General features: G+C 40.7%; 1 protein-coding gene across 2 annotated transcripts; it reads left to right on the top strand.

The window, feature by feature from the left end:
* Positions 1-4,556: 4,556 nt before the first annotated feature.
* Positions 4,557-9,397, top strand: LOC145448939 (kelch-like protein 23). Of its 2 annotated transcripts, XM_080327390.1 has the most exons (4): positions 4,558-5,400; positions 7,012-7,165; positions 7,235-7,494; positions 8,637-9,397. In XM_080327390.1, the coding sequence occupies exons 1-4, from the start codon at positions 5,298-5,300 to the stop codon at positions 9,185-9,187; spliced, it is 1,068 nt and encodes a 355-aa protein (XP_080183516.1). In that variant the 5' UTR covers positions 4,558-5,297; the 3' UTR covers positions 9,188-9,397. The 2 variants fall into 2 exon arrangements, with proteins under 2 accessions (XP_080183517.1, XP_080183516.1); XM_080327391.1 differs by lacking the exon at positions 7,012-7,165 and having other exon boundaries at positions 4,557-5,400; positions 7,282-7,494.
* The last annotated feature ends 18,275 nt before the right edge of the window (positions 9,398-27,672 follow it).

The following is a 27,672-nucleotide window of genomic DNA, read 5'->3' as shown; positions in this document are numbered from 1 at the left end:
ATTTTGTGTTGCATCGAGGTAATTCACGTACAATGCGCCGTGTGAGTAACGAAATATGCTATGCAAGTTCGCGCGTCACCTCTCGAATATGATGTTTCAAGCAGACAAGAATGATGATTACAAACGCGAAAGCGCGCAACCAATCATTAAATGTCTCCTGTGGCCAACACACTGGGGTTCTGACTTCGCGTTGAGTAGCTCGCATCGTGGCAATTGTCTGCAGATTAAAACAGCGATTTTGGCGGCATGGCGGCATTTCCCGATTTACGTTAGCAAAGCATTTTGGAGTATACATTATCGGCGTATGTGCCGCAAAAAGGCAAATGACAAAAATATACAACGTTCTATTCTTATTCATTTGATGTAACAATTATGGGCTAGAAGTAATTTCAATTCCGGAAGCATGCCACGATCTTATCAATATAAATCCACTGTCTACCAAATGCCCAATCGGGGCCTACGATATCTATATTGAATATCGTAGGCCCCGGCCCAATAGTTTAAAATTCGATATTGTTGCTCTCGATACGAGTTCGCCCATCAATCAAATTTATTGGAATATAGAAGGTCCCCCGTTCAATCGAATCGAATTAATTCCGAATTTGTGCCACCGATAATCTCGTGATGCATCCAGGACCGTAACAGCGCTTCGTCAGCCCCCCTAAAAAACGTTGAACTTGGACCCCCCATAGGGTGATAAACCAAGCTTCTGGGAGCGCTTGCCCCCTCCCCAGACCCCCTGTCTCCCAGTACCTTTTTACCGCTACCCATCACCCCAATTCGTTGTACTGTTTATATCAGGGGTGGCCAACCTTTTCAGCCGAAGGGCCACATTCCTTTGACGAACCATCACGCGGGCCACTAGCCGCGCTAAGCGCGAGAAATTCTCAAAGTTTATAGGTCAATATTATTGTTACTTCAGTATATTGCGAGTCTGCAGTATGTATTGTTGGGCTCAGTTTGCAAGAACTGGACTATTCGGCGCCTGGACATATCGATATCGAAAGCTTCGGCCAACATGCGCCAATCATTCAATGCCTTTATCTGTTTCATCGTCGACGGTATTTCTGCGAGTGCAAACGCAAGGCCGCATGTGGGACGACACTTTCCCTCGCATTAGGCGTTCTTTAATTTTCAGGAAGGGGTAACAATATTAAAAGCAACAAATCGAGTGAAAACATATCGCGGAAAGCGTGAAGAAGATTTTACTCTAGATAAATCTACCGCAGAATATTCTGCTTTATTGTAATGCACGAATATCTACCAAAATTTGTCTGGCCCATGGATCTGCCAATGCGTCGGAACTGATATTTTAGTCGTCACATCCCAAGTGTTGGGGCCAGACTAATCAAATTTTTGGCTGACCATGCAGGTTCACAATCTGGGCAATCCATTTTTGGGAATATTACTAATTTCTAAAATTACCTCGCGGGCCACTCAAAACCTTCTCGCTGGCCACGGGTTGGCTGGCCCTGGTTTAGATAGTCGGCTTTTTATTGCATAAACTGCGCAAAGCGCGAAAAACTTCTATAATTCATGATTGAAACAGTCAATATGATCGTGAATTGCATATATATTGCTGTCAATTTTTTATTCTCTCTCTGCTCATGCAATCAGACTTACCGATAGAGCTGAGTGAGATATGTCTTGGAAAATGTGGGGCCCGTAAATAATAATTAAAACATATTCGGGCGGACCCCTTGTTATAATGACCTCGTTACGTGATGGTATTTCGTGGCCTGTCTGCTATGTCAAAAGATATTGGAATCGCCCTAACGTACTAAACTAAAAGACGCACACGATTTCAAATTGGATTTCTGCAATGGCAAATAATTTTTCTCTGCAAGATGGCATTCGTCTTGTGGGGTTCAGATTACCAGGACAGGAACATTTGGCACCAGCCATTTAGGCGCCTATGGACAATTAAACATATATGTATTGTATATACATCGCAGTTTTCGGTCAGCATAAGGGCAGTCCTTTTCCGTCAAGGTTTTCTCGTTCTGGCACACTTTTCGGAGTCACATGTTACATGGCATCTAAAACTTCATATATGGTGCTGTGTCATGGCGTGATAATGGCGGACGCCGAAATGCCCATTTCTATAACTCATGCGTATTGGAAGGGTACCCAATAATCAATACATTTGACGCGCACAGCGCGAAAATTTTTTGAAAATTTGAAAAAGTTGCATATATTTCCATAAAAATACTCGATAATCTATGTTAATTGAAGAAATAATTTTGGGCCCACTTCGAGCTCGCCCCTCCCCAAATTGGGGGTTTGGGGTGCGGCAGTTACGGTCCTGGATGCATTAATATTTGACAACGTAATTCAATGCCGTGCATTGCACACTGGGCCGTGTTAATAACAAATAATAATAACGAATCCAGAGAAGAGATCGTGCCTCTCAGCGCACGCGCGTATCACAATCGCCGACGTCTCTAACGAGGTCGCATCGATTCGCATCATTAAACTAATTACTGGGGCGTTTGAGCATTTTGGCGTCACCTCGTAAATTGGCGTCTATGTAAGAAGCTACTATACACAGAAATGGAAAATACATAACAGTCACATCAGCACTACGCTCCACGAGCGAGAACATATCCTGGAATCATATACATGCACCGGTGTGGAACGACATCGTTATCACCGACAACAAAAAGAGGCAGATGCCATTGGTGCGCCCGTGACGTCATAGTTGTTGATGCGATTGTTGACATAAAATGTTCGTTTCAATTCTGTACTATAGTTGTTGAAGATTATCCCTTGACCAGTGTCAGGTTTATATTCGGGTTTACATTCAACAAATGAGAATAGAATTAGATTACTATCGTTTCGCTCTAATGAGTCTAGTTATAAACAACTGGATTGATCTATAGCTGTCCAAGTTTGCTACAGGAAAGCAGAAGCGATCAGTAGTTGAATTGTGGCTATTGTATTGGTACGTCTTGTGCAGTGGCGTACCCAGCAGAGGTTGGTGTTTGGGATCGGAACCCCGTCCTTCTGGTATGTCGATTTTATCTCCAATATTTATGAGCGTATTCGCTACTTAGCAACTGGTATCATGCTATTGCGTTTTAACCGAACAATACGATGGCGATTTTTAAGGCGAAGCCTCGCATTTCAAACTAATATCTGGAAGAGAATAGCAGAATTCATACTAAATACAATACATTTTCATCATACTGTTTTCATCTTGTGTGAAATTCATAATTTAATCGATGTATTCTTTTAACATTCGTTTGATACGAACTTCTTTTTTGTAAAAGTAATCTATGGTAATGCATTAGATGTGCGATAAATTTTTGTTTTTGTGACTCATCAAAATTTGAGGCTCCCCAAAGGCTTGCAAATTAGCGTAAGGGTTCCACATGATATTAAAAGTTAGGAAAAACTGTTCTATTACACATAAATGTCTTCAACGGATCGACCATCATGATAATTGATTACAAGAGGCAATTAGTAGTCACACCGAATCCGTCTGAGCCCAGGAAACGCTGTCGAATTTAGAGTGTGTAGCGACAGGGTAATGCTTGCATTGTGACATCGCTTACGTGAAAGCGGGATATATTTTAAGATTTCCGAACTAAAGTTGATCCAGAATTGTCTAATACCTGTTTTTTACAGAAAGTCGTCTCGGAGCAGAGGGTTGCGCGAATCTAACGGCCGAATCGCAAAGGATTTATGTAGCTTGATACTGACTTGCAGCGTAATGGGTTTATCGGGGCTAATTCCGACTGTTGCATTGGATAGTGAAATAAACTATTTTGGCAGTTTGGTACTGCGCAATGTGCATGTGATGTAATATGGTATCGGTTCTGGGCTTTACCGAGGTTGCCGAATTGTTACGCCATACCCGCGTTGATCGACTGTAATTATAGGCCTCTAATATATAGCAGCGGTCAGGAGGGAACCTTTATTGACCGAAGAGTCATATTGACCCAATATTTTCACATGTAACTCCCAAAGAGCCATAAATATCAATCAACTGTCATGTCACAGTTAAAAATTCGTGACGTATTGGCGGCACTAATACATGGAATTCGCAGTGTGCGCCATTTTCCTCTGGTCACAAGCGCATACGAGGAGCCAAACATGATTACTACAACAGTACATACATTTGAAACCTTCAATGATTACTGGTATTTTCTATCGATGTTTACGAATGACTAGATTTTGAAAATTTGTACTCCCAGAATGAAGCAATTTTCAAATTTATTGTTCGAAAATAAATCGCGAAATTAGAAGTAATGCACAGGTGAGGCACATACGGACCAAGCCTCACCTGTGACAGCGCAACTTATCGCAAAAAGCTGAGAATTTATAATCATTGATATTTATCGAATTTTATTGTCGCACTGATTCCGAATATCTAAATATTGATTGACTTCTCCAGTATTCGGCACACAAAACGTTGCGCTACACACCTACATTTTAAAGATTCTTACCAATCAAGAACATGGATAGGAATGGCGTTGTAATTCAAATTTCTAATTGTGAATGTCACTTCCAAGGCATATGATATCATTTCTCGGCATAGATCAGAAAAAACATGTATATTTGAAAACTGCATTGTCATACAAGCGTCGCCATGTCTGCTATTTAACTTTGATCAATCAAGGTATCGTGCAATTCAAAATTTTGAGGCGCGCGATGTCGGGTAGATCGAAATCTGAGGATTGGATTTTAAAAAGGGGGATACGAGACTCTAACCCTGGATACCCCACTGTCTTGACTTCCCAAAGACATATTTATGCTGCCACGAGAATAATTATTCTGGCCTTAATGAAAATTAACTAACAAGTTGCTGCAATATTGATAAATTTATTAGGAAATTAACAATTTGTTGAAGAGCCATATCTTATACCCAAAAGAGCCATATATGGCTCGCGAGCCATAGGTTCCCGACCTCTTAAGCGTCAATATTGGGTATGCATAAATGTATATATGCCTGCTGTATCACAAATTCCGTTCAGAGTTGCAACAGAGATCAGGTCTGCCAATTCCAGTGCTTCGCTGGCCGCGAGCTTAGTGTTCATTAGGATGGTGGTTCCGAACGGCACATAGCACACGCATATTAAACCCTCGCATATCTGAAGCGCCAAAGTAACCAATTGATTTTTATTATTCCTGTCAAAATGTTTAGTCGAATATTGGTTAAGGCATAATCGCTATACAAAACAAAGAACAAGATATTGCAATGAAATAATAACTTGCGCCCCGAATTACCATCCTCTATTTTTAAACTATTCAAGTTATTTCCCTTTATAAACCTGTTCTTTCATGCTTGGATTATGGCAAGTGCTGAACCATCCAATCCCACGAGGCACCACCCTGCGGCACCTGCTGAAGAGGAGTATTTCAGACAACGAGCAATGACGAACAAGCCAAAAACTGGTGTGTACCAAATTTCATCTTTTACATGTAAAACTGATATTCATATTGTAAACCATGTGTATTGTGCATGCGATGTTACTGCAGTTAGTCGGACTTTTATCATTAAGCAAAACCTGTACACTGTTAAGAATCGCATTCTCAACGAAAATAGTATTTATCTCCATAGAAACCGGTATAAGTTACGTTAGTTCAACCAAGGAATTAGGGCTGTTTCGATCCATACAATAATGAAAAAAGTGTGCTATATATTATATTTATATATAAATTATATACAAGACTAACAGTATGTACCCGTCTTGGCTAGAGGCATAATGCCCGGGATGCTCGGTTGTCCATATCAGTCATGCTTACAGTTTGAGTGAGAGCTATACCGGACCCGAGTAAATTTTGAACTTTCGTAACTGGTAATGTGGTCTAAAACCCAAAGATGGAAGGAGGAACGCATTTCTGACTGCAAACGTTTTCCTCAGAATGCCACCGTATTCAAACTGACAGTTTCACCAGTGTTACTTTCCACTCTACCTCTGTAGCGTATCTCTGTTGTATCAAGGTCACGCATCTTCGCTTCTTGACCCATGCTTACCAAACGCTTACTTAACCGTAACTAAACCGTTGTGATAAGTAAGAGACCGTTGCTTCATAATACCAACTCGAAAGTATATTTATAATTCTCTGCCTGATCGCGCCAAGAACATCGTTTCCTCCATGGTGTGGACACAAGCAAATCTCGCGGCTCATTGAAATTGGTCTACGTCACGCTTTCCGTTTGGCTAAAGTCAATTTGACGGTAGTTTCTGACCGGCTTGCCGAGCATTAATCAGTCGAAAGCTACCACGGTACTGATTGCGAAACTATAATTTTTATTCTGCTCGTGGTCTTGGAACCCCCGAAATCAGCTTAGAATATTGCATTGAATCGGAGTTTGGTATCGTGACGCAACCATGCCGTCTGAGCAGCCCAGAAGCAAGTGCGCTCGAGAATGAGAGTGTGAATGCTCAATCGGTTGCGAGGCAATGGCCAATACGCTTGCGGTTCGCGCTGCTTCTCATTTGCTCCCAGGCAGCTCGGTTGCGTCACAATATCGAACTCCGTTACGCTGCAACATTTGGGGCTGATTTTCGGGGGTTCCAGGACCACGAGCAGAATAAAATTTATATTTTCGCAATCAGTACAGCGGTAGCTTTCGATTGATACCAGTTTTATATAATTTCGCGCTCGGCAAGCCGGTCGAAAATTACCGTCAAATTGCATTTAGCCAAATGGAAAGTGTGACGTAGACAAATTTCAATGAGCCGTGAGATTTGCTTATGTCCACACCATATAGGACACTATGGTGCGTGCTATTAATGAAATGAGTGCCCGGAATTTCACAGGTAATAAGCGATGACGTGTGACCTATAGATAGATACCGTCACAGAGATAAGTTAGAGTGAAAGGTAACACTCGTGGAAATTATTCACCTGCTGTTTGAATACGGTGGCTTTCCAAGGTATTGGGCGTCGCCTAAAATATTTCCCACTTATCTCAGATTTGAGACGACATCATATTCAGAGCGCATTGCCCCAGTAATGAATATCATTGACACGACATTGCGGATTTGTATTCACACAGAATGCAGTTGTAAGTCTTACAATTTGTACATGCTTGGAGTCATTGGAGGCGCTGTGGCAAGCGGATCTGCTACTCTGACTAATAATTTTCAACGCTACGATTTCGACGAGGACAAATGGTATCCGGAGCAAAACCGCATGAAAGGACCGCAAAGGTGTCATCTGTTGCCACTTTTATTAGTCAGGTCGTCAGTGGTGATGTCGACAACACATTTTGTTCTCAGAACGCGCTTCGCAGTTGCAACTCTCAAAAACGACATCTGGGTTTTAGGCGGCATTGTCAAGGTTCCTACTAGTAGTGGAGGCGAACTAATACAGTACGAAAGTGAGGTGTCACTGTATAACCGAGACTCAGGGTCCTGGAGCCCAGGGACAAGTATGACGCACAGCAGGGCGGACTTCTGCACCGCCGTCGTCGGAGAAAGATTGTACGCGATTGGGGGAAAAGGTACAGACAAGTCTGGCGCTGACAAGATCTTGAGAAGTGAGCGTTAAGCCTGAGCATGAGCATTCGATGTTAGTGTTCTCCCTAAAATACTGCAATTTTCCATAGCATATAAAGGCCGCGGCTACACTGAAAATATAGTCAACGTAATGTTTGCATAAGAACATTCAATTTTTCAGATCCGTCTTTGCAAATACAGACAGTGGTTAATAACTCCATATCATTATGTTGCATGGATTCGTAGCATACAGTGACCTGGTGAAAGCTTGGACTCCGCTAATCAGCAAGCCTTCGTGAACGCCGAATTTTCTCTTACCCATAAATACAAAAATCTACCATAACACACATCTAATACATAACTATATATTTCGGGTACACAAAAGGAACTGTGTGTATGAGTTGAGTGTGTGTCTTGACCTCCAGGAAGCCTCTGAGATTGACTCGGAGAACAACTGGGGTTCCAGCGGTTAAGAGCCACTGTCATATATACAATGATGTTTAGATGTGACTATAGTGAGAGCGGTAACCCCCATATCCCTTCTTAACCTATAACAGTATTCTTTGTGCCATTCTAAGTGGTTGGTAGGAGTCTGCATATTGATAGCCTGAATTGATACATTTTTAGTATCATTTATGTGTAACAAAGCAACATTGCTCATCCAGCTGGAAACTCATTAATATACTAATCCAATTGATATATAAGTGACATGAGCTTTCTCCGTCACTCCCGACCAGTGTTGGGACGACTCGCTAACTCGAGGCAAAATTTTCGAGTCACTTCAAAGTCTAAATTAAACTAATCAGTGTCGACCAAATCCCTGTAACTGAACGTGATTGATGTTCGCGACACGCTGATGTGACCCGTGTAAGCAATCGGTCATTCATCGATTTCGCATCCTAATACTATTCAGCCTCCGTTGGTATGTCACAAATAAATTGACTCAACTCTGAATAAATAGCGACCCATATCTGTACATCAACATAATCTTTCAAAATACAATGTCTTGGAAGCGTGATTCGAACTACGGAAGTTCGACCTGAATCGACTTGACTCGAATTACCTCCAAAAATAAGTGACCTGACGTGACTCTAGTAGAAATATGGAATGATACGTTGTGCTTGTTACTTGAAGGTAGTAACTGGATCCCAGCTCTGTTCACGACATGGAATATGCATTTCAGCTAGGAGCGGTGTCGAAGTATTTGGAGAGGATGGTAAATGGCAGCCGATAAAAAAAATGTCATACAGCCGATCCTCATTCGCGAGTTGCGTCGCTGGAACACGGATTTACGTCGCTGGTGGCGCAGAAGCTCGGCGTGGCTATGCGTACGCGGGCATGGTAGAGTATTACTGTGAAAAGCAAAAACTATGGACATCTGTAATGTTTTTGCCGGATACTTTTCCCGCTTCCTTCGGATTGGCATTCGTAAATGGCAAGGTTTGTGCCGTTGGCGGAGAGGGTATATCCGTCATAAGCCACGACATGAAAGGTCCGTGGAATCCGTGGAAGGACATTTCACACACCCGATCTCAATCGACATTTTATGACGCCTTTACTCTGGATGGAGAGCTTTACGTAATTGGACGGACCCCGTGGAACTCTATGATTTCACAAAAGTGTCGCCCCCCGGATTATACGTGGAAGGAACTACGTTCACCCCGGGGTCCTTTGGATACCGACGAAGTGCGAATTGCTCTGATTAAAATTCGTTCGTGCGGAATTGCAGATTAGGCATGGCGTTTACGTTTTGGCAATTGAATTATTTCCTATGGCATGATTTTGACCAATGTCTGACAAAGGCCCATGTTCGCATTGCGGGACTACGTGACATCGTGATCACTTATTTTCTGTTCAAGCAGATCGCTAACTTGTATACATGTGTGTTTTCAGTTTCTGTTCACGCTCTAAGTAGTAAAAATCTGTTTTTTCCTGTACTTGCAATCATTTCGAGTACGATAGTGTGATCACGACCTGGGGCATTAATTCATTTTGTAGCTGAGACTCGACGTCAGGTAGGCAAACTCTCGACCGACGGGCCAGATAGAATCTTTGGCGAGGTTCCACGACCCACGTGGCAATTCTGGAAATGAAGGACCATTTTATTCAGTATCACTATTCAAGTAAGGCAGCCAATTACAGGAAATGATTACACCAGTGACTTGTCCTCTCGGGAGCTTTCGCGTTCATTACGATGACGACGAGCAAGCTGCTTTTACCGTTATTTCGTGAAGTTAAACCGTGCGGCTGTGGGCGGGGCACAACGCTTCGAGTGCTCGAATCTGAATCCGACTTGAGTATTCATTTCAATGATTCGATTCGTGATTGTTGATATTTTTTAGTACTTGAAATTGCGCCCCCTAGCGGCAGAAAAACTCCAGTTGGGTATTGGTTGAATTTATTTCAATAGGTCGCAGAGATGAGCGTGGATTAGGATTAGGGTTTGGGATAAGCGGATTCGTGAAATTTTGGCGGATTAGGATATGAGTTTCTTTTTATTATTAATGGATTAGCATTTGGATTGGATATACTGATTTTCGGAAGATTGTGTCTTGTGGCGAACGGTGACAAGTTTTTCGTCCAATCAAAGCTTCTTCAAGTATTTTGGCAATTGGCACTAATCAAGCGTTTTATTTATTTTTACAGAATTATAGGCATAACATGCAGGCTTGTTCAGTGGAATTACAAGTTCGAATCCGATAAGGATTAGGATTGGAATAGACAAAGTTTCTGGATTAGGATTAAGATTTGAAGCTTCAGATTTGGATTGGATTAGGACATATAAATTTCAAACCCGCTCATCTCTGATAGGTCGCGAGGGATTATGAGTGTCAGCTCGAAATTCTTCCGGTGTGATGTTGAGATAATGCAGTATTCAAGTATAGATGAGGTTATACACCTCATAGCATCTCATAAATCGCTTAAACGTTTTCTGGCGCGATGTGACTAGGCTATGCTGTCGTGAATATATCGCAACAGTGGAGGAAGCATGAATTCATTTTTTGTGAGCGCAATTCCTGTATACCTATCACCGTGACTGTGAACCAGTGATGAGAATCGGACGGACTCTCGCATAGGGTTCGGACCGGATTTTTGCACAATTTTGAGACGGTTGGATCGGATTCGGATTCCAGTGCAGATTTTGTGTCGCATATTTTCGGATAGTTGTAACTTCTGCTTCGGATATTTTTGTATAGTTTTGACAAAACGTGAGTTTCGATTTCAAGTCGAAAGAGAAAATCATCCGCTCGACAACCAAACACGGACAGTAAAAACGTTCTTAAAGCACTGGTAGCACTTTAAAATTGTTATGTGAAAGGTCCAAGGAAATATAACTCCGCTAACCTTTGCAAAGACTACAATGAGGATTCGTTGGGATAAAGTTATTCAATTCGGATTCGGAATCTGACAAAAAATCGGCCGGAGAATTTCCAATTCAGAGTTCAAAACAATCTTGCCAAAATCCTTCTAATTATTCATATTTCTGTCGAAAAGTCCTAAAATTTGACATTGAAAACCTATTCCAAATCTGGATCCAGTCCGGCTAAAAATCGATGAAATCCTGCTCATATCCGCTCCTTGATCCTGATCCACTCCCCTTTATGTGCATGTATACCATTTCCAAATACTCTCACATACTTTATATCCGTAGCGAACCAAGTCCGACATAGAAGGCGCCGGGAGAGGTAACTCAGAACTCCAGATTCGTTTGTGTATTTATATCGGTTACTACAACGGAATCGCGATCGAGTCATGAAAAGTCATTGGATTACGTTGTCTAGTCGTTAGATGCACACGATTCAAAATTGCTATTTCCTTACGTGACTCATAATGTCCCTCTATAGTTTACATTTGTTTTAAGGCAAGGGTCGGCAACCTACGGCTCGCGGGCCGGATCCGGCCCGCCAAGCGAAATCGTTCGGCCCGCGACATCATAATCAGTTATCACAAGAATACGGCCCGCCGTTTCATAATGAGTTTCAATCTGCAGTGCAGCACTGCTTGGAAAGAATGCGGCATTGCTATCCTACATGGTATTAGTCTATTGTTACGCCATAAAACAAAGGTGGTTGAAGTAGGAGATGGAGATTGTCTGTAGAGTAGACTACATCAGTAGGCTACTTATCAATCGGGTGTATCTCGCAACCGAAAGTGTATCATACTTTTCAACGGGTTTACCACTCTGAGGGGGTGTGACAATAAAGGTGCTGTCTTTCCTCTGCTTGCTGGAATCAATCAATCAATCGTTGAGCTATATTTTTCATCTGAACAAGTCATACACAATGTGCAATGCGATAAGACACAATGCGATGTCATGAACAGATAGGAGGATGTCGAACGACACGCAGTTGCGATCCTATCATTCTAACATCTACCTCGGCCCGCAAAAAAGTTGTACACTCGAAATTTGGCTCGTGACTACCAAAAGGTTGGCGACCCCTGTTTTAAGGGTTCGGATTGTAAGGACACCACAGTTAGATCAATTACATTATTTTACAGTTATATTAAAATTACAATTAATCCCTAGCATGTTTCAATTACAGTCATCTCCCGGTTAAGTACGCAACTTGATCCTGGGTAGTTTGTGCGAACTTATGTGGTAGGGCGAACTTAGCAGTTAAACAGCCACCTAGGGTACGCAATGCACAAATTTTGCATTTATTACGTCATTCACGATGCGTTGCTCGTGTGTGGTTTTGTATGCCATTCTTTTCTGCTAGTGTACAGTACACCACAAGTAATTTGTTGGGTACAATTTTCTCGTTCGCATGATGTCAGGTAAAGGTAAGCGTTAAAGTGAATCCCAAACATTGAAAGTCATCGCCAAGTTGTGTGTGCCGTCCTCTCCGAGTAAAAGAAGTATGGCAAGAGAGTATGGCATGAGTGAAGCTGCTATCCGAAAGATTTTGAAAAACCGGGAAGTTATTCGAAAGCGTTCTGCTTTAATGTCTGAAGAGACAAAAAGTTTCGAGCATCCGCTGATCGGTTTCCTGAGCCGGAAGATATTCTATATCTTTGGATTGATAGCATGCGCCGTGCAAGTCTTCCCGTTTCCTCCTCACCCCTGCACACCCAAACAAATAGCTCAATAATTATCAATATCGAAAGAGAATTTCATGCGTGGTGGCAGAGGCATAACCGATTCAGAGCACGTCAAGGATTGCTGAAATTTCTTCTTCATGTTGAAGGAGATGAAGTGGACAAGTAAGACCCAAAGATTTTAGCTGCATTGAATGATTACACGTGGTATAATTGCACGGTAAGATCCTGAAAATGTGTTTAACATGGTTGAAGAAACAGAGTTGTTTTTCGTCTGCTACCTACATATACCTTGCTTATGCCATTCGGAAATCTCAGCAGCATCCGAGGGAAGAAGAAAACTAAAAACCGTGTGTCTCTGGTTGTTTGGGCAAATGCCACAAGAACACACAAGGTTCCATGCACAATGCGCATTGAATGGGAAACCTAAATCTCCGGAATCGAGGGTTCTCAGGCGATTGTGAGTCAATCAATCAATCAATCAATCAATCAATCAATCAATCAGGTTTATTAATATTTTCATCATTCCAAAACATCACAAGACTGCGATACAATGAAAAGGCAGGAAGGTGTCGAAACAACTTGGAGTAGCCTTTAAGATCAGACACCCACCTTAGCTCATCGAATTCACGATTTCAAGCAGCAGGGATATATAAAGAATTGTAATTCCTTCAGATAGTACAGCAGCAGTTATCGCCAGCTATCGTCCTGGGGCAAAAATCCGAGTAGCTAAGCCCCACTACCCCCCTCATACCTACCTACACCCACCTTAGCCTAGGCGAAGTAAAAAGGAGGCATGCACATTACAGGGCTGTGGAGTCGGTAAATTTTACCACCGACTCCGGCTCCGACTCCGACTCCACACATTTTCAATATACCGACTTCGACTCCGACTCCTGAGTTCTTAAACGTACCGACTCCGACTCCGACTCCGACTCCTGGATCTTTAAACGTACCGACTCCGACTCCGACTCCCGACTCCGACTCCAGCATTATTACCAATTTACTTCGAAAATTATATGCCACATTGTCGGTTGAATGACTATCAGTCTATCATACAACCATTAAACATATGCAAACATATGATTAACTGTGGCATGCTAAATTGTTTCATTGTGGCACAGCTCGAATTATCCACTATGCAATTAACATGAAATAAAAATTTGCTAAATATCCTTCCTTATTCAAGTTTTTATAACATGGACTCTCCAATATCTTGAAATGTATGAATCATTCAAATATGGCAGATATCCAATCCTGTTTAATAAAAATGTAGATAAAAAATTCAAGTGTAGCTCATACGTATGACTCAGCAACTAATAAAGAAATTGAACTTACTAATTTTGTCATTGCACACTATCCTGATTACAAGCACAAACACTCTTACTACTAACAATAGACATTGGTCAGAAATGGAATTTAGTTAAGTAGTCAAAGACAATAGCCTATGTCTAGTCTGCATGTACTTAATCAAGTATTCAAGGATTGGGACTTGCAGTCTTTCTTAATCATTTGTTCGACCCAAACAGCTAAGCTACACTACAAATATTTTTAATTTTGTAAAGTGGGGAGCATCGTTTGGTCATATCTACATCATTTTTACAATTTTACAAAACCAGCCGATGTATTTTCTCTGTCACAGTATCATGGTATAATTCCAAAAATTGCATCAATTTTGACTGCATCGCGAAAACGCATATTGCGATTTTCTTACCCTCTGCAACTGAGTTGTAATTTGCAAGTAATGTCTAATTTTATCTATATCAGGGGTGGGCAACTTTTTCGACGAAAGAGACACCTGAGATTTACGAACCATTGCGCGGGCAACTGGAATGTTGATAACCTTTTTTTAGTCGTCGATAGGAGCGAACCGAATTAGGTAACATTGCAAACAAGACTTATATTAATACGCTCTAAAATTGATCACAATATGTCATGCAACTGTGCAGTGCGCAATCAGGCCCTGGTCGTGCGAAGCACGAAATTTTTTTGCAAGATAACGACTGAATTAGGCTATAGCTATATCAATAATATCGATTTTTGGAAGCACGGACGCATGTGAACAAGAGTTTCGAACAATGAAATTCACGATTGGTATGTTTGTAATTGCAGCAATGTAGGGCAACACCCCGAAGGGTGCGTAAAATGCAGTACCAAGAAAAATTCCGACCCACCAAAAAGTCTGTTGCGTGAGATTCGCGGTGGTGACGTCATGCGAACCTGGACGTCGCGTGTCGATCCGGTAGCGGGCGCGCGAGTTCCGGGAGTCTTGCCGTGGCCGATTGTGAATCACGCGTCATCGAATATTCGTTACGTCATGGCTTTATAAAACAATAACAATAACAAATTTAAACGTCATTTTGCCCAAGGTGTTATCGTCGATATTTCAGACACCGCACTTTGCGCAGCGGCATGATTGCCGATAACTCCATGGATGCAAATGAAGAGACGGATCAGTAGCGCGGTCACGTGCGCCGCACACGCGCGAACGATACGAGAGGCTCGAGCCGCGGATCAGACCTGGGAGATGGAGCATTGTGACGTCAGGTGTAAAACCGGAGTTTGGTTCAGGTCGCTCTTCGAATGTGCTGCAACCAAAAGAATACACATCCGCCACTAGGCGTTTGGCTTTAATCTGGGCAACGCGGGAAACGGTGCTGAAGACTTTTCGGGTGCCTCTTTTCAAGAGTTATCTATATCTATATATCGCAGTCTTGTGGTGTTATGAAATTAATAATAGCCTGACACTGTGAGTAATACCGTTATTTTATTCAAAATGGCTGATCTATATCGCCTAGGGGTGCAGTCCTTCCCCTATTAATCGCGAAATCGAAGCCGTGTTTACGCCGGTTATCCGACACCGGCTCATTCGTCAAATCCAGCAGAAATCGCGCGTATGAAGCTGATAGAATATTCTTTGCACAACCACGGCCTTGGTCGGTCCTTGACATGTACCGTGTGTTAACAGAACAAATAGAAGAATTTGTTTACGTGGACAATCCCAAGCAGTCCGAACACTCTTTAGCGCCTACTAGCGGGCGTTACAATGGAGTATGAACTATGAACACATTACGTGCCCATATGACGTCACACCAGCATAACTTTACTTGTCGATGTGTAGTGGAGCATACAGTTCTTGACATGGACCTGCTTTACAAACAAGTAATATTGTATATAAATTCCAATGCCACTGTGATAGTCGGTATGTGGGTCGCACATCTTTGCGGTTGGCTGAACGAGTGAACCAACATGTGCCTAAATCGATTATGTCAGTGAACAAGCCTATCGATCGATCTGCACTTGTTCGTCGGTGTAAGGAAGCCGTTCACTCTGCTTCCTATAACCAGGTCTCAGCGTTCAACTCTGCAATTGGTCAACATTTAATGAACTACCCGGTGTGTGCCAGTCATTACAATGACAGTATGTTCACTGTGATTGCTAAATGCAGATCTGCCTTCCATCTGTCTGTCTTGGAGTCAACCATAATAAAATTGACCAATCCGGATTTATGTCGGCAGAAAGAGTTTCTATATAATCTCAAAATTTCCCATTAATATATACCGCTATTTGTTTGTGTGTTGTCCTCCGTGTATTATAGTATAATTTGATTTTCTCTCGTCTCTCGTTATGACTACCGGTACAGCTGACTTTGCCTAGCGTTAATTTTTTATTATTGTATTATTACGTCATACTTTGCCTTTTTGGTTTTCGTTTGAATCTCTCTCTGTATGCTTATTATTGTGCCGTTAACTCTCGATAAGGGGCACACGAAAAGTCTTCGAGTTAATAAATTCTTTACTGCAATGAATGTAGTTGTGAAAGCAATACTCAAGTTTAGTACCGCCAACCATATTTTCAAGTATTTGAAGAAAAGGTACAATGCATCTCAGATTAAGAAACTTAATCTGTTACTTAAATGCCGTGGAAGAATAAGAGCATCCCGTGCATCAATGGAATTTTTGAAGAAGTGCATCAATTTGCGAACCTTGCCTCGATTCCTCCGAGATAGAATTGACAAATCTCGTGCTCGACACAGTTCTAACATTGAAAGAGCGTTTCTATTTGATGAAATTGAGAAACTTCGTCTATCAATTGTTCGACTGAAGAAGAAGCGCAGTGTTCTCAATCGAGAGGTTTGTAGAATTTTGTCACTCTTCGACCTCATTCGCTTTTGCCGTTACATGGCAATAATTGGTGCTAAGAAAGAGAAAGAAAACCAGGCGAAGTATGACCGCAATCAGAAGTTTTTATTTCGACATCGATTCGGCAAATCGGACGTACACAAGAAAATTATTTTCAATCTATCCGATTATAAATTGTCTAGCACCGAGGAATTCGTCCTGTCCCATGGCTTGGATTTTTGTTTGCCACCTAAAAATATTAAACGAGAAGAGATCTTTGCGGAGTTTGAAGTCCTTATTGGCCAACTACGCCATCATAATGCGCAGGATGCCGACAAGTACTCAGCGTTGCGAGCTAAATTGAGTGACCTAGCTCATGCATATTGTGGAACACCAGTGGATGTTGGAGACTTTTTCATGTCCAATGAATGTTGGCGTGCAATTAAGTCTCTACGTTCCAACTCAAATATCCACATCACGAAACCTGACAAAGGATCGGGAGTCGTCATTCTCAATAAGTGTGATTACATTTTAAAAATGAACCACTTGCTACAAGATGAGGACAAATTTAAATTTCTTGGCTCCGCCGAATCACATGACCAAACCGGTAAATTGGAGAAAAAGTTACAGAGAAGATTACTCGATTTAAAGAAAGAAGGTGCGTTACCGAAAGAAGTATACGAGATGGTGAGGCCATCTGGCTCACAAAGACCTCGCATGTATGGACTGCCGAAAGTTCATAAGAGCAACGCACCGCTTCGCCCGATATTATCGATGGTCGGCTCTGCGCAACATTGTTTGGCCAAATGGCTGAATACGGTAATCGAACCTGTGCGTAAACTCTACTCTTCAAATTGCGTTATTGATTCATTCACCTTCGTTGACAACATCAGAAACTTTGATATAAATACCTCGAACTCATTCCTTAGCTCCTTTGATATCACCAGTCTCTTTACTAATGTCCCCTTGAGTGAAACATTCAATATCTGTGCCGATGCGCTGTATAATAATAGTTCATTACATCCACCTCCTTTTCCGCGTAATGTCTTCATTGAGCTACTTGAAACTGCCACCCGTTCGGTTGAATTTAGCTTCAACAACAACAACATGTATCTCCAAATAGATGGTTTGGCAATGGGGTCACCCCTTGGGCCTAGCTTGGCAAATATATTTGTTGGTTTCCAAGAAAGCAAACTTTTCTTAAATGTAATCAAACCGCGCATGTATGTTAGATATGTTGATGACACATTCGCAGTTTTCGACAGTGAAGACGATTGCAATGTTTTCTTAGATTCTCTAAACAACTTGCACGAGTCGCTAAACTTCACCATCGAAAAAGAGTCTGACGGCTCACTCGCCTTTCTCGACGTATTGGTGGAAAAGAGCAACCTCGGTTTCATTACATCAGTATATAGGAAACCAACGTTTACCGGTCACTATATTCGCTGGGACTCATTTTGCCCTAAACAACGGAAATTAAATTTGATTTCGTCATTAGTTCACCGTGCGCTAATGATATGCTCTGATGTTCGGCTCGTGGCGGAAATTGATAAAATCAATTCCATGTTGATTGACAATGGATATCCAGACTACGTAATTGAATCTGCCATCACAAAGAAAATGTCGCAATTCAAACAGCCGCGAATTCATGGACCAGACAAATGCCCTGTATACATACATCTCCCTTGGCTTGGGTCAGTGTCAGTCGGCTTTTCTAATCAAATCCGGTCATCAGTGCAATCGTGCTATTTTATGCTAAATACCCGAGTGGTGTTCATGACTAGGCCGCTCATGCCTCAAACTCGCAAGGATGTGCTCCCTGCTTTACAAACAAGTAATATTGTATATAAATTCCAATGCCACTGTGATAGTCGGTATGTGGGTCGCACATCTTTGCGGTTGGCTGAACGAGTGAACCAACATGTGCCTAAATCGATTATGTCAGTGAACAAGCCTATCGATCGATCTGCACTTGTTCGTCGGTGTAAGGAAGCCGTTGACTCTGCTTCCTATAACCAGGTCTCAGCGTTCAACTCTGCAATTGGTCAACATTTAATGAACTACCCGGTGTGTGCCAGTCATTACAATGACAGTATGTTCACTGTGATTGCTAAATGCAGATCTGCCTTCCATCTGTCTGTCTTGGAGTCAACCATAATAAAATTGACCAATCCGGATTTATGTCGGCAGAAAGAGTTTCTATATAATCTCAAAATTTCCCATTAATATATACCAGAGATGAGCATGGATTAGGATTAGGTTTTGAAAAAACAGGATTTGTGAAATTTTGTCGGATTTGGATTGGATTTGGATTAGACATTTTTTTCGGAATTCGGATTTTCTGGGAGATTGAAATGTCGTGTGGCGAATGGCGACAAACTTTATTCAGATCAGTTATTAATGCACTTATGGTTACTAAGTTATCTGGAATCAAGTGAATCGTTGGTTGTGAAAGAAAATTTTCGAATCCCTCCATTGCATAAATTAGTATTTTTTCTGAATTTCCGGTTGGAATCGGATTAGGATTGGATATGGACTTGAATAAGAAAAAGTTATGGATTAGGATTTGGATTTGGACTTGAAGGTTCGGATTTGGATTGGATTAGGACATAGAAATTTCAAATCCGCTCATCTCTGATATATACCGCTATTTGTTTGTGTGTTGTCCTCCGTGTATTATAGTATAATTTGATTTTCTCTCGTCTCTCGTTATGACTACCGGTACAGCTGACTTTGCCTAGCGTTGATTTTTTATTATTGTATTATTACGTCATACTTTGCCTTTTTGGTTTTCGTTTGAATCTCTCTCTGTATGCTTATTATTGTGCCGTTAACTCTCGATAAGGGGCACACGAAAAGTCTTCGAGTTAATAAATTCTTTACTGCAATGAATGTAGTTGTGAAAGCAATACTCAAGTTTAGTACCGCCAACCATATTATCAATAAATATGTCGCTAACATACATTGGGGGTCGCATCTGTATACCACTGGGCTCATTTGGCAAGGACAGGATTATTCGACGTTTAGACATAGCAAAATCGATGGTATCAGTGAACATGCCTCTATCATTTTGTGCAAATGTTTTGTCGACGATCTCGCTGCGAGTGCACAAGCGAAGCCGTATCTCCTAATTGCGAATACAGTTAGACTCAATTCTGTGAATAATATGTATTTATAATTTTCAGAAGGGGGCTCAAATACTGAATGCAAGAAATCTAGTGACAATGAATCATGCGAAGTACCGAGAAAAATTTCAAGTCCAATAAATCTGCTATGAAATATTCTACTTCATGGTCATATACGAAGATCTGGGATAAATGTGGCTGGCCCCTGGATACGTCAATGCGTTAGAACTGTTGTTTTAGTCATCATCAAATTTCGCGGTCATGCTAATCAAATTTTGGTTGGCCTTGCAATTGTACCTGATGTCATAAATAAATTCGAGAATTACCTCACAGGCCACACCTAACCTTCTCGTGTGCCAAATTTGGCCTTCGTGCCACGGGCTGGCCGCACCTGATCTGTATGGTTAATAATAGCAGTGGTTGGTGGTACATAAAAATTCTATTGAAAATTCTTTGAAAGCAAATGTTTTCATGATAGAGAAGTTGGAGTCGGAGTCGAAGTCATAGTCATTCTCACAAACTCCGACTCCGACTCCAGTCAGTATTTTCCCACCGACTCCGACTCCAGCTATTATAGTTTTCACGACTCCGACTCCATCAAGCGGAAATTACCCTGACTCTGACTCCGACTCCACAGCCCTGAATTGCACAATGCACACTGAATGAAAAGTAATGCAGAGAATATAAGACGCAAGCGACAAAATGAGGTGGCATGTGGCGGAGGACGAGGTCGATGTTAGGTCGTGGTCCGGTAGGCCTAATCCTGAAGAGTGGGTGACGTGAATGAGGTGTTGGAAACGATGCAGACTTAAAATGATAACACTTAGTCTGGACCAAGCAACAATTGTGCGCCTGTCGAAAACAGCATCGTTTTCATGCCGTTGAACAACTTAACAACAAAGTGCTTGAAGTTGAGGATCAGTTGCTGTGTCCTGCCTTACAGGATGAAGCAGAAGCACTTTTGAATGCTTTCAACGAAAACTGAGACAGGTGACGTGAGAAGTCAGGCAAAAAATAACGCAAAATATGCATCGGATATCTTTGCACGACATGTTCAAGCTGTGACCTATTGTTAAGTTGACGTTTAACTTTCCCTGACATCCAGTTAATTATACTTACTGCTTGAAATGAATGAATTGTTGAAAAAGTTGAACGCGTAATTTGTGAAGATTTTTTGCGTACTTATCTGGGATGCGAACTTAAACGGGTGCGTACTTAACCGGGAGTTAACTGTAGATCACAATTACAATTACTCCATGCTAAAAATATCAAATTACAATTACATTCCTGTTAAACATGTTATTAATTAATCATAAAATCAACTTCGTCAGAGAAGTGGTCTTTGACAACCGTAGCGACGTAATTAGTAGGGCCATTTTTATATGACCTTAAAAATCAATAATATGACTTTATTTTTTGGAAGATCTGACTTTATATGAATTTATGTGAAAATCGTGTATTTTTACATGCGAACAACGTCACTCACGGAACTAGAGAGTAAAACATACCCAACATAACAATTATACAAATCCATTTTTATTTTGAACAACTGTTGTAGTACAGTTTCATGTAGCGTGGAATGTTAGAGTCTTTGAAGTTACGATTTGGACGTAAAATGACTTTAGTAGGGAAATTGAGCGCTCCACAAAAGCTGATGTGGGTTGACACTTCTGCAGTTTTGCATAAAGCGATGGTGAAATGTCTTGTCTTTGTAGCTCCATAATTTGTTTCACATCGTTTTTGTCCAATCGCTTCTTATTGTAATTTTTGAGCTCAAGCGGATTTTTTTCCGAGATCAAGGGCATTTGGATCAGCATGGGTCTCCTTTGATAGTGTTACGTACAAATTTCCATTTTGAGTATTAGTTTGAAATATTGTTATCGTGGAGGAATGTTTCTGTTACTTGACTAATCAACTTTGGATCGTTGACTGAATTTTTGATGCTCTTTAAAATAACTCCTTCACCTTCCTTTGCATTGACTATTCCTTCCCCTTGCGGAAGTCTCTCGGCATAATTTTGAGCAGTATTCAGCCAGCTACCCCAAGGAGTAACTACCTTAGTTTCTTAGTGCCTAATTTGTTCACCGCTTAAATGGCAATTGTTATTAAAAGTATACAACGATATGACTTTATACCTCAAAAATATCACTATATAACTTTAAAAGCTTATTTATGACCTAACCAGCAAAATATGACTTTATATGACTTCATAACTTCCTTAATATACCTCACAGGAATGCGTTTTTTTTTGCGTTAAAATTGATTTCACGACTTGGTGATGCACAGAAAAAAATGACTTTAATGACTTTAAATGGCCCTAGTAATTAGCAACAATCACGAGCTATTCATCTTTCATTCATGATACGTAATATAATACCCTTTAATTAAAAAAAACTCGAACGTTTTCGAACTATTACTAATCACGAGTACTGAAAAACACAAATACAGAAACAATTTTTAAGCGACTGTTACCAACCAAAAGTGTGAGCGACTCCCAACGACCATCAACGAATAGGCTACAAGGCGGGTAATAAATGGTAATCAAACGAATACGCAGAGCTGACTAAGGTAAATGAGATGTAATTGGTAAGGCGTCAGCGATAACGATGATAGCGATAAAGTGTGTAAAATTAAAATAATGCAAAAGGACAGAAGCTCATGATAACTACAAATTAAAAAGATTGGTTCGCATTTACAATTTCACTTGCTCAAAAACTGTTGGATTGGATTGGATGAATATTAGAAAAGTTTCTGGTCCCAATAAATTTGACTAGGATGGGGGGTAAGATTGGTAGATCATCTCTTCAAATGCGCGATGAAGTTTGACGAAGCCTTGGTTGAATACTTGAATTTCTTTTTGCAATTGTTGCAGCAAGCCTCAGTATACTGGTCAAAGATTAAAATAAAACTATGAAAGTGACGTAGGAAATGGTTCGGCACAGCTTTCGAAGGAGTTAATTTGCTGTTCATCCAGTTTTAAAATATTACGATTTCTTAGACCATATTGTAATTTATTAAGTTTACTGTTGCTACTGAAGTATGGGAAACAGTTTAGCACGGCTAAATTATCTAGTTAACGGGGCACGCATAGCACACCTATGCTAAGGTTACCATACGTCCTCTATTAAGAGGATTTGTCCCCTTTTTTGACTTTTTTGAAAGTGTCCTCGGAAGACGCCCTTATGTCCTCTTTTTAAAGATTCGGACGCCGACCGAGAAAGATGACCTTTTTTCAGTCAACCGAACATGAATTGGGTAAAATTTACCATTTTTCAAGAATTCTCCTCCGGTTTTGCAAGTTTGAAAAATCTGTGAAAGTGTCCTCTTTTTAGATTTCTAAAATATGGTAACCCTAACCTATGGAAATAATCCTAATTATTTTATGTTGTGTTTGTCAGGTTTCAATAACATTGTACTGTAATTCAAATTTTAATTAGGTAAAAATCAAATCAAAATACAATTACAATGATAATTACAATTACACAAAATAAAAATGCTTCACTTACACTTACAATTACAATTACATGAAAAATGTAAATAATCACATTTAGTTCAATTGCAAGTTACAATTGATCCAACTCTGAAGGAGACTACTCTATTCAAATCCAAAAATCAAGATATGCTGATTCGCTGAATCGCGCAACAAAGTTTTTAAGACGGATTGAAGTGTCTCAAAAATCTGGATGTTACTTCGTAAATTAAAATTGGTTGCCGCATTGTAAAGATGGTTCTCTATGCTTTGATCGCGTCGAGAAAGTGAGACAGTGAAGGGATGCGAGCTACAGAAAGTTTGTAAATGTTCGAGAATGGGTCCCTCTTGAACTCGATACAACAGAAGTATATGAAGTGGACATTGTCACTTTAGTTAAAATCATTTAGCCGGTGTTCGAGTCTGGTGACTTTCTGAGGAAAATAGTTGCTGCGAAAATTATTTTCATACCATCAACTTCAATTTGATACGACTATATGTTCCTTTTCTTCGACCATCGAAATAGCAGCTGAGCATATAAGAACATCTACTTCCTCATTCTCAGCAGAATGTATTGCACATCAATTTTGATTTTTTTTCTCTGTTTGTTTTGAATTACGATAATGATGATTTCGGGAAATTGCATGCATGCATGGGACATGAACGAGCTAACATCACACTCTAACCAGCATTGCCTATAGTTAAATATATTCCGCTGTTTACCTGTATAATGAAGTTCACTTGCGGCCTACTTCTCTTTTCAGTATTGTGCTGGTTACAAATATCGTGGCCATTCTGTAGAATAGCCTACCTGAAGGTCTGATTATCGCCATCATAGGGGATAAGCCTACGTCTGTACCTCACGCTTACACTAATTACTTGAAGGATGTGGTTTTATGGCGCAAGAACCCGTCGTTTCCTGGTAACATTATTCATTTGAAAACATCACGGATTGCGAAACCATTTAAAAATATGTACACATACATTTCACTTGAGAATATGCACCATGTACTTTTCAATCCAGCGGGCCAGACAAGTATTCTGAGATTAGCAACAGCGCTATTTAGAGAATGAACTTACAGTGACTACGATTAGTTTGGCTCATCATATTATTACAGCATAGTGTTCTACGAAGGTGTGAACACGAGCAGATCTCGCGGTCACTGAGATTGGGTTACGTCATTATTTCCGTTTGACCAATGGCAAATTACGTCAATATTTAGACTAGCTTGCCGAACACGAAAATTGATAAAAGTGGTATCAATTGAAAGCTACCGCGGTACTTATTGCGAAAATAAAAACTTTATGCCACTCGTGGTCCTGAAACCCCTCAAAATCAGCCTCAAATTTTGCATTATAACGGAGTTGTTTTGTATTGTGACGCAAATACGCCCTCTGAGAGCAGGTGATGAGAGCAGCGCAATCCACAAGCGTTATCGTCCACCATTGCGCAGCGATTGAGCTTTCACACGTTCACCCTCACTGCACACTTGCCCCTGACATGCGCCGTATTATTCCACACGGCATTGCTGCGTCACCATGCAAAACTCCGATACAAGGCAAAATTCGCGGCTTATTTTCGGAGGTTCCAGAACAAGCAGCTCAATAAAATTTATATTTTCGTAATCAGTACCGCGATAACTCTTGAATATTACCAATTTCATCAATTTCCGCGCTCGGCAAGCCAGTCTAAATAGTGCCGTATATTGCCTTTGGTCAAATGGAAAGAATGCCGTAATCCAATCGCAGTGAGCCGTGAGATCTGCCTGTGTCCACACCACACCATTGCAGGACACTATGATTACAGCATATAGTATATATATATATCTTGCCAGATTTATTCTACATCAAACTAAACGACTTTAATGAGCATTGAACGTACGGCAATCAATGCGGCAGGCTAAATACGAATTGTTGAAAGTAAAAGTATTTTGTTGCTGTGACGTAATTGCGACAAATTAGCTGGCTTGTTAATTGCATATGAAAACCAACGGTAAGTAGCAACTGGTAGAAATTATTTCAGAAAATAACAGGACACCAGCAAGACATTGATGAAGTATTCCAAACGTTATGTGTCATGCTGTTCAGGATTCTTTACACGTCTCATTATTACATCACAAATATGGAATTTTGTACATACTTCGAGAGAGCCTTGGGGTGGGCAACGAAATTTATTCCAAAACAGAATGCGGGCTCCGACTATAAGATGATTAACAATCACCACTTCTCTGGGGCACAGAAGTTGTCAATGTATCGTAATTATAACTCAAACGCAGGTAGTTCAAGGACTTGATGAATGTTCCTACAGCTATATCGACACATGCTTTCAGTGTTCCGATGGTTCAAGCTTTAATCCAAATTCAAGATCTATTTCTTGTTCCGTTGAACTCCAAATCCATATACCATAATATTTCTGTGAATAGCTGCATGGAAATTGATTGATATATTTAAATTACTATCTATATTCAATTTCGTGAGAATCGTTATATCAAAATCATATCTAGATATCGTCGAATCCCGCCACGGCAATCTGCAATTTCTGCTCTCGTTAACCAAGTCCCAATCCATGGAACTGATGCATTCAGCATTGTCAGATGGAATGACGACGGATGGGCGATGGTAAATCGTCCTGTACAGAAGTAGGCAGTTTCCCCTTGTCGTCCGTCGATGGAGCAGTCGACTCTAGATCCGTCGGGTTCAATGTCACCGACATAATTTCACCCGAAGACAAGATAGCATTTTCGCCATCATTTGATGCTGATCGGACCGAGCATGAATCTACCTTAGTCGTAACGGTGTTTTCTTCTCTTTTTACGCCTGTCTGTTTCCTTTGACTTGAGGAACGCTGATCGACTTCCACTTGTTGAAGCTCTTGATTTACTGTTACCTCAATGTTTGGTTGATTTTGGGTCTGGATGCAAGCGGAATAGAAGTTCCGAATGCCAGCAACGAGGCGCCTCCATTCGTTTTTGATATCGCTTGATGCAAGGTAATAGAGAAAAGGATTTGTGCATTCACAAAGACGCAGAATTCCATGAATTACTACTACGATTATCATGAGTGTATCCTGGGGAATCTTCAAATCATTGATTGAATGGTAGATTTTCGCTGCGTAATCAGCAGAGTACCCAATAATGAAAGAGATCACCACTGTTCCTAATTGAATTAAGGCTTTCTTCTCTTTTTCCCGTGAAGCGGCTGATTGTGTAACGGAACTAGGCTTATAGACACGATGCAGCAAAACAGTCATAATCACAAGGCAAAATACGATGATTAAAAGAGAAGGAATGAGCATACAGACGGTTTGCGTTAATATCATGAAGAGCAAAATTGATTCACCTGGTCCTTTCATAAGATCGCAATAATATTGGGTTTCACCTATTCTGCGGTATTCCATGACACTAACGCCAATAATTGCGTTAATAATTAACGACATTATATAAGACATGACAAGAAAAAAACGGCATGCTTTTACGCTCATTTCTCTGCTGGATCCAGCTGAGCTTGTCACGCTTCGAAACCTGATGAAGCTCAATAGTAAAACGTGATGAGCTGTGATGGATGAAGTGGCAACATCAATGGGCAAGTAAGTTAGACAAAGGATATATGGAAATTCGTAGTGATATTTGTTCAACTGACCGTAAATGTAAAACGGGCTGTTCAATGAAGATATGATGTCTGAGATACACAGTCCAGTTATTATGATGGTGAAAAATGTTGGCTTCATGCGCATCAGAATCGGGAGCATCCATGCATTACCGACGAATCCGACTACAGCCAGGAATCCGAAAGCCAACGAAAGGCCTGTTTAGTGCATCGCAGCGAGATAGACTGGGATATCGTATTCCGAGAGGTTTTGAGCTGGCGTCCATGACAGCTCGGAGCTGTTGTCATCCATCTTCAATTACCAGGTTCTTCGGCGATTCAGAATTGTGAGCAATAGCGCAGCCTATACAATTAGCGATGTATCGGATTACTCGCACCTAATATAGATAACACTGGTCAACAAAATGAATTTTTTTAAGCCGTACATCTAGGAGCCGTTTCTGGAGTTTTCAAGGTTGCTGATTACGAATATCAGATTAGTTTTGCCAGATTGGCTCAAGAAAAGAATATATTTATACCCCTAAAAAGCTTAAAATCACTGTATTTACCCTTGGATATTTCACTCGGTAGAAAGTAAATCTTATATTTGTATACTTTTATACTGCGCATAAAAATATAATTGACTGTGATGAACACTCATGCCGTTCTCAGTTATTCCATCAATATCAACATGACCTGATGCGAGAACTTTGTTTGTCAAAAATTCAGTTTGTCAAGCCTAAAAATTGTATTTTTGCACATAGGAAATATATTTTCTCCTGAACCAATTGGTCATTCTACCAAGATGAAAGAGGAGTATAAAGCTATCAAGTTTGTCCCTGGAAAGCTCAATTAAAATACTCATATGCGTCTCATCTG

Source organism: Botryllus schlosseri, chromosome 10 (assembly GCF_051294905.1).
Source record: "Botryllus schlosseri isolate E-star chromosome 10, Bs_hap1, whole genome shotgun sequence".
Lineage (NCBI taxonomy): Eukaryota > Metazoa > Chordata > Ascidiacea > Stolidobranchia > Styelidae > Botryllus > Botryllus schlosseri.
Note: the sequence above shows the minus strand (reverse complement) of the source record. Positions and strands in the feature narration are given on the sequence as shown.

Coding starts and splice junctions, on each gene's coding strand:
- LOC145448939 (XM_080327390.1), top strand. CDS start 5,298: ATGGCAAGTGCTGAACCATCCAATCCCACGAGGCACCACCCTGCGGCA. Junction 7,166..7,234: donor CGCATGAAAGGACCGCAAAG/GTGTCATCTGTT, acceptor TTTTGTTCTCAG/AACGCGCTTCGCAGTTGCAA. Junction 7,495..8,636: donor CGCTGACAAGATCTTGAGAA/GTGAGCGTTAAG, acceptor TATGCATTTCAG/CTAGGAGCGGTGTCGAAGTA.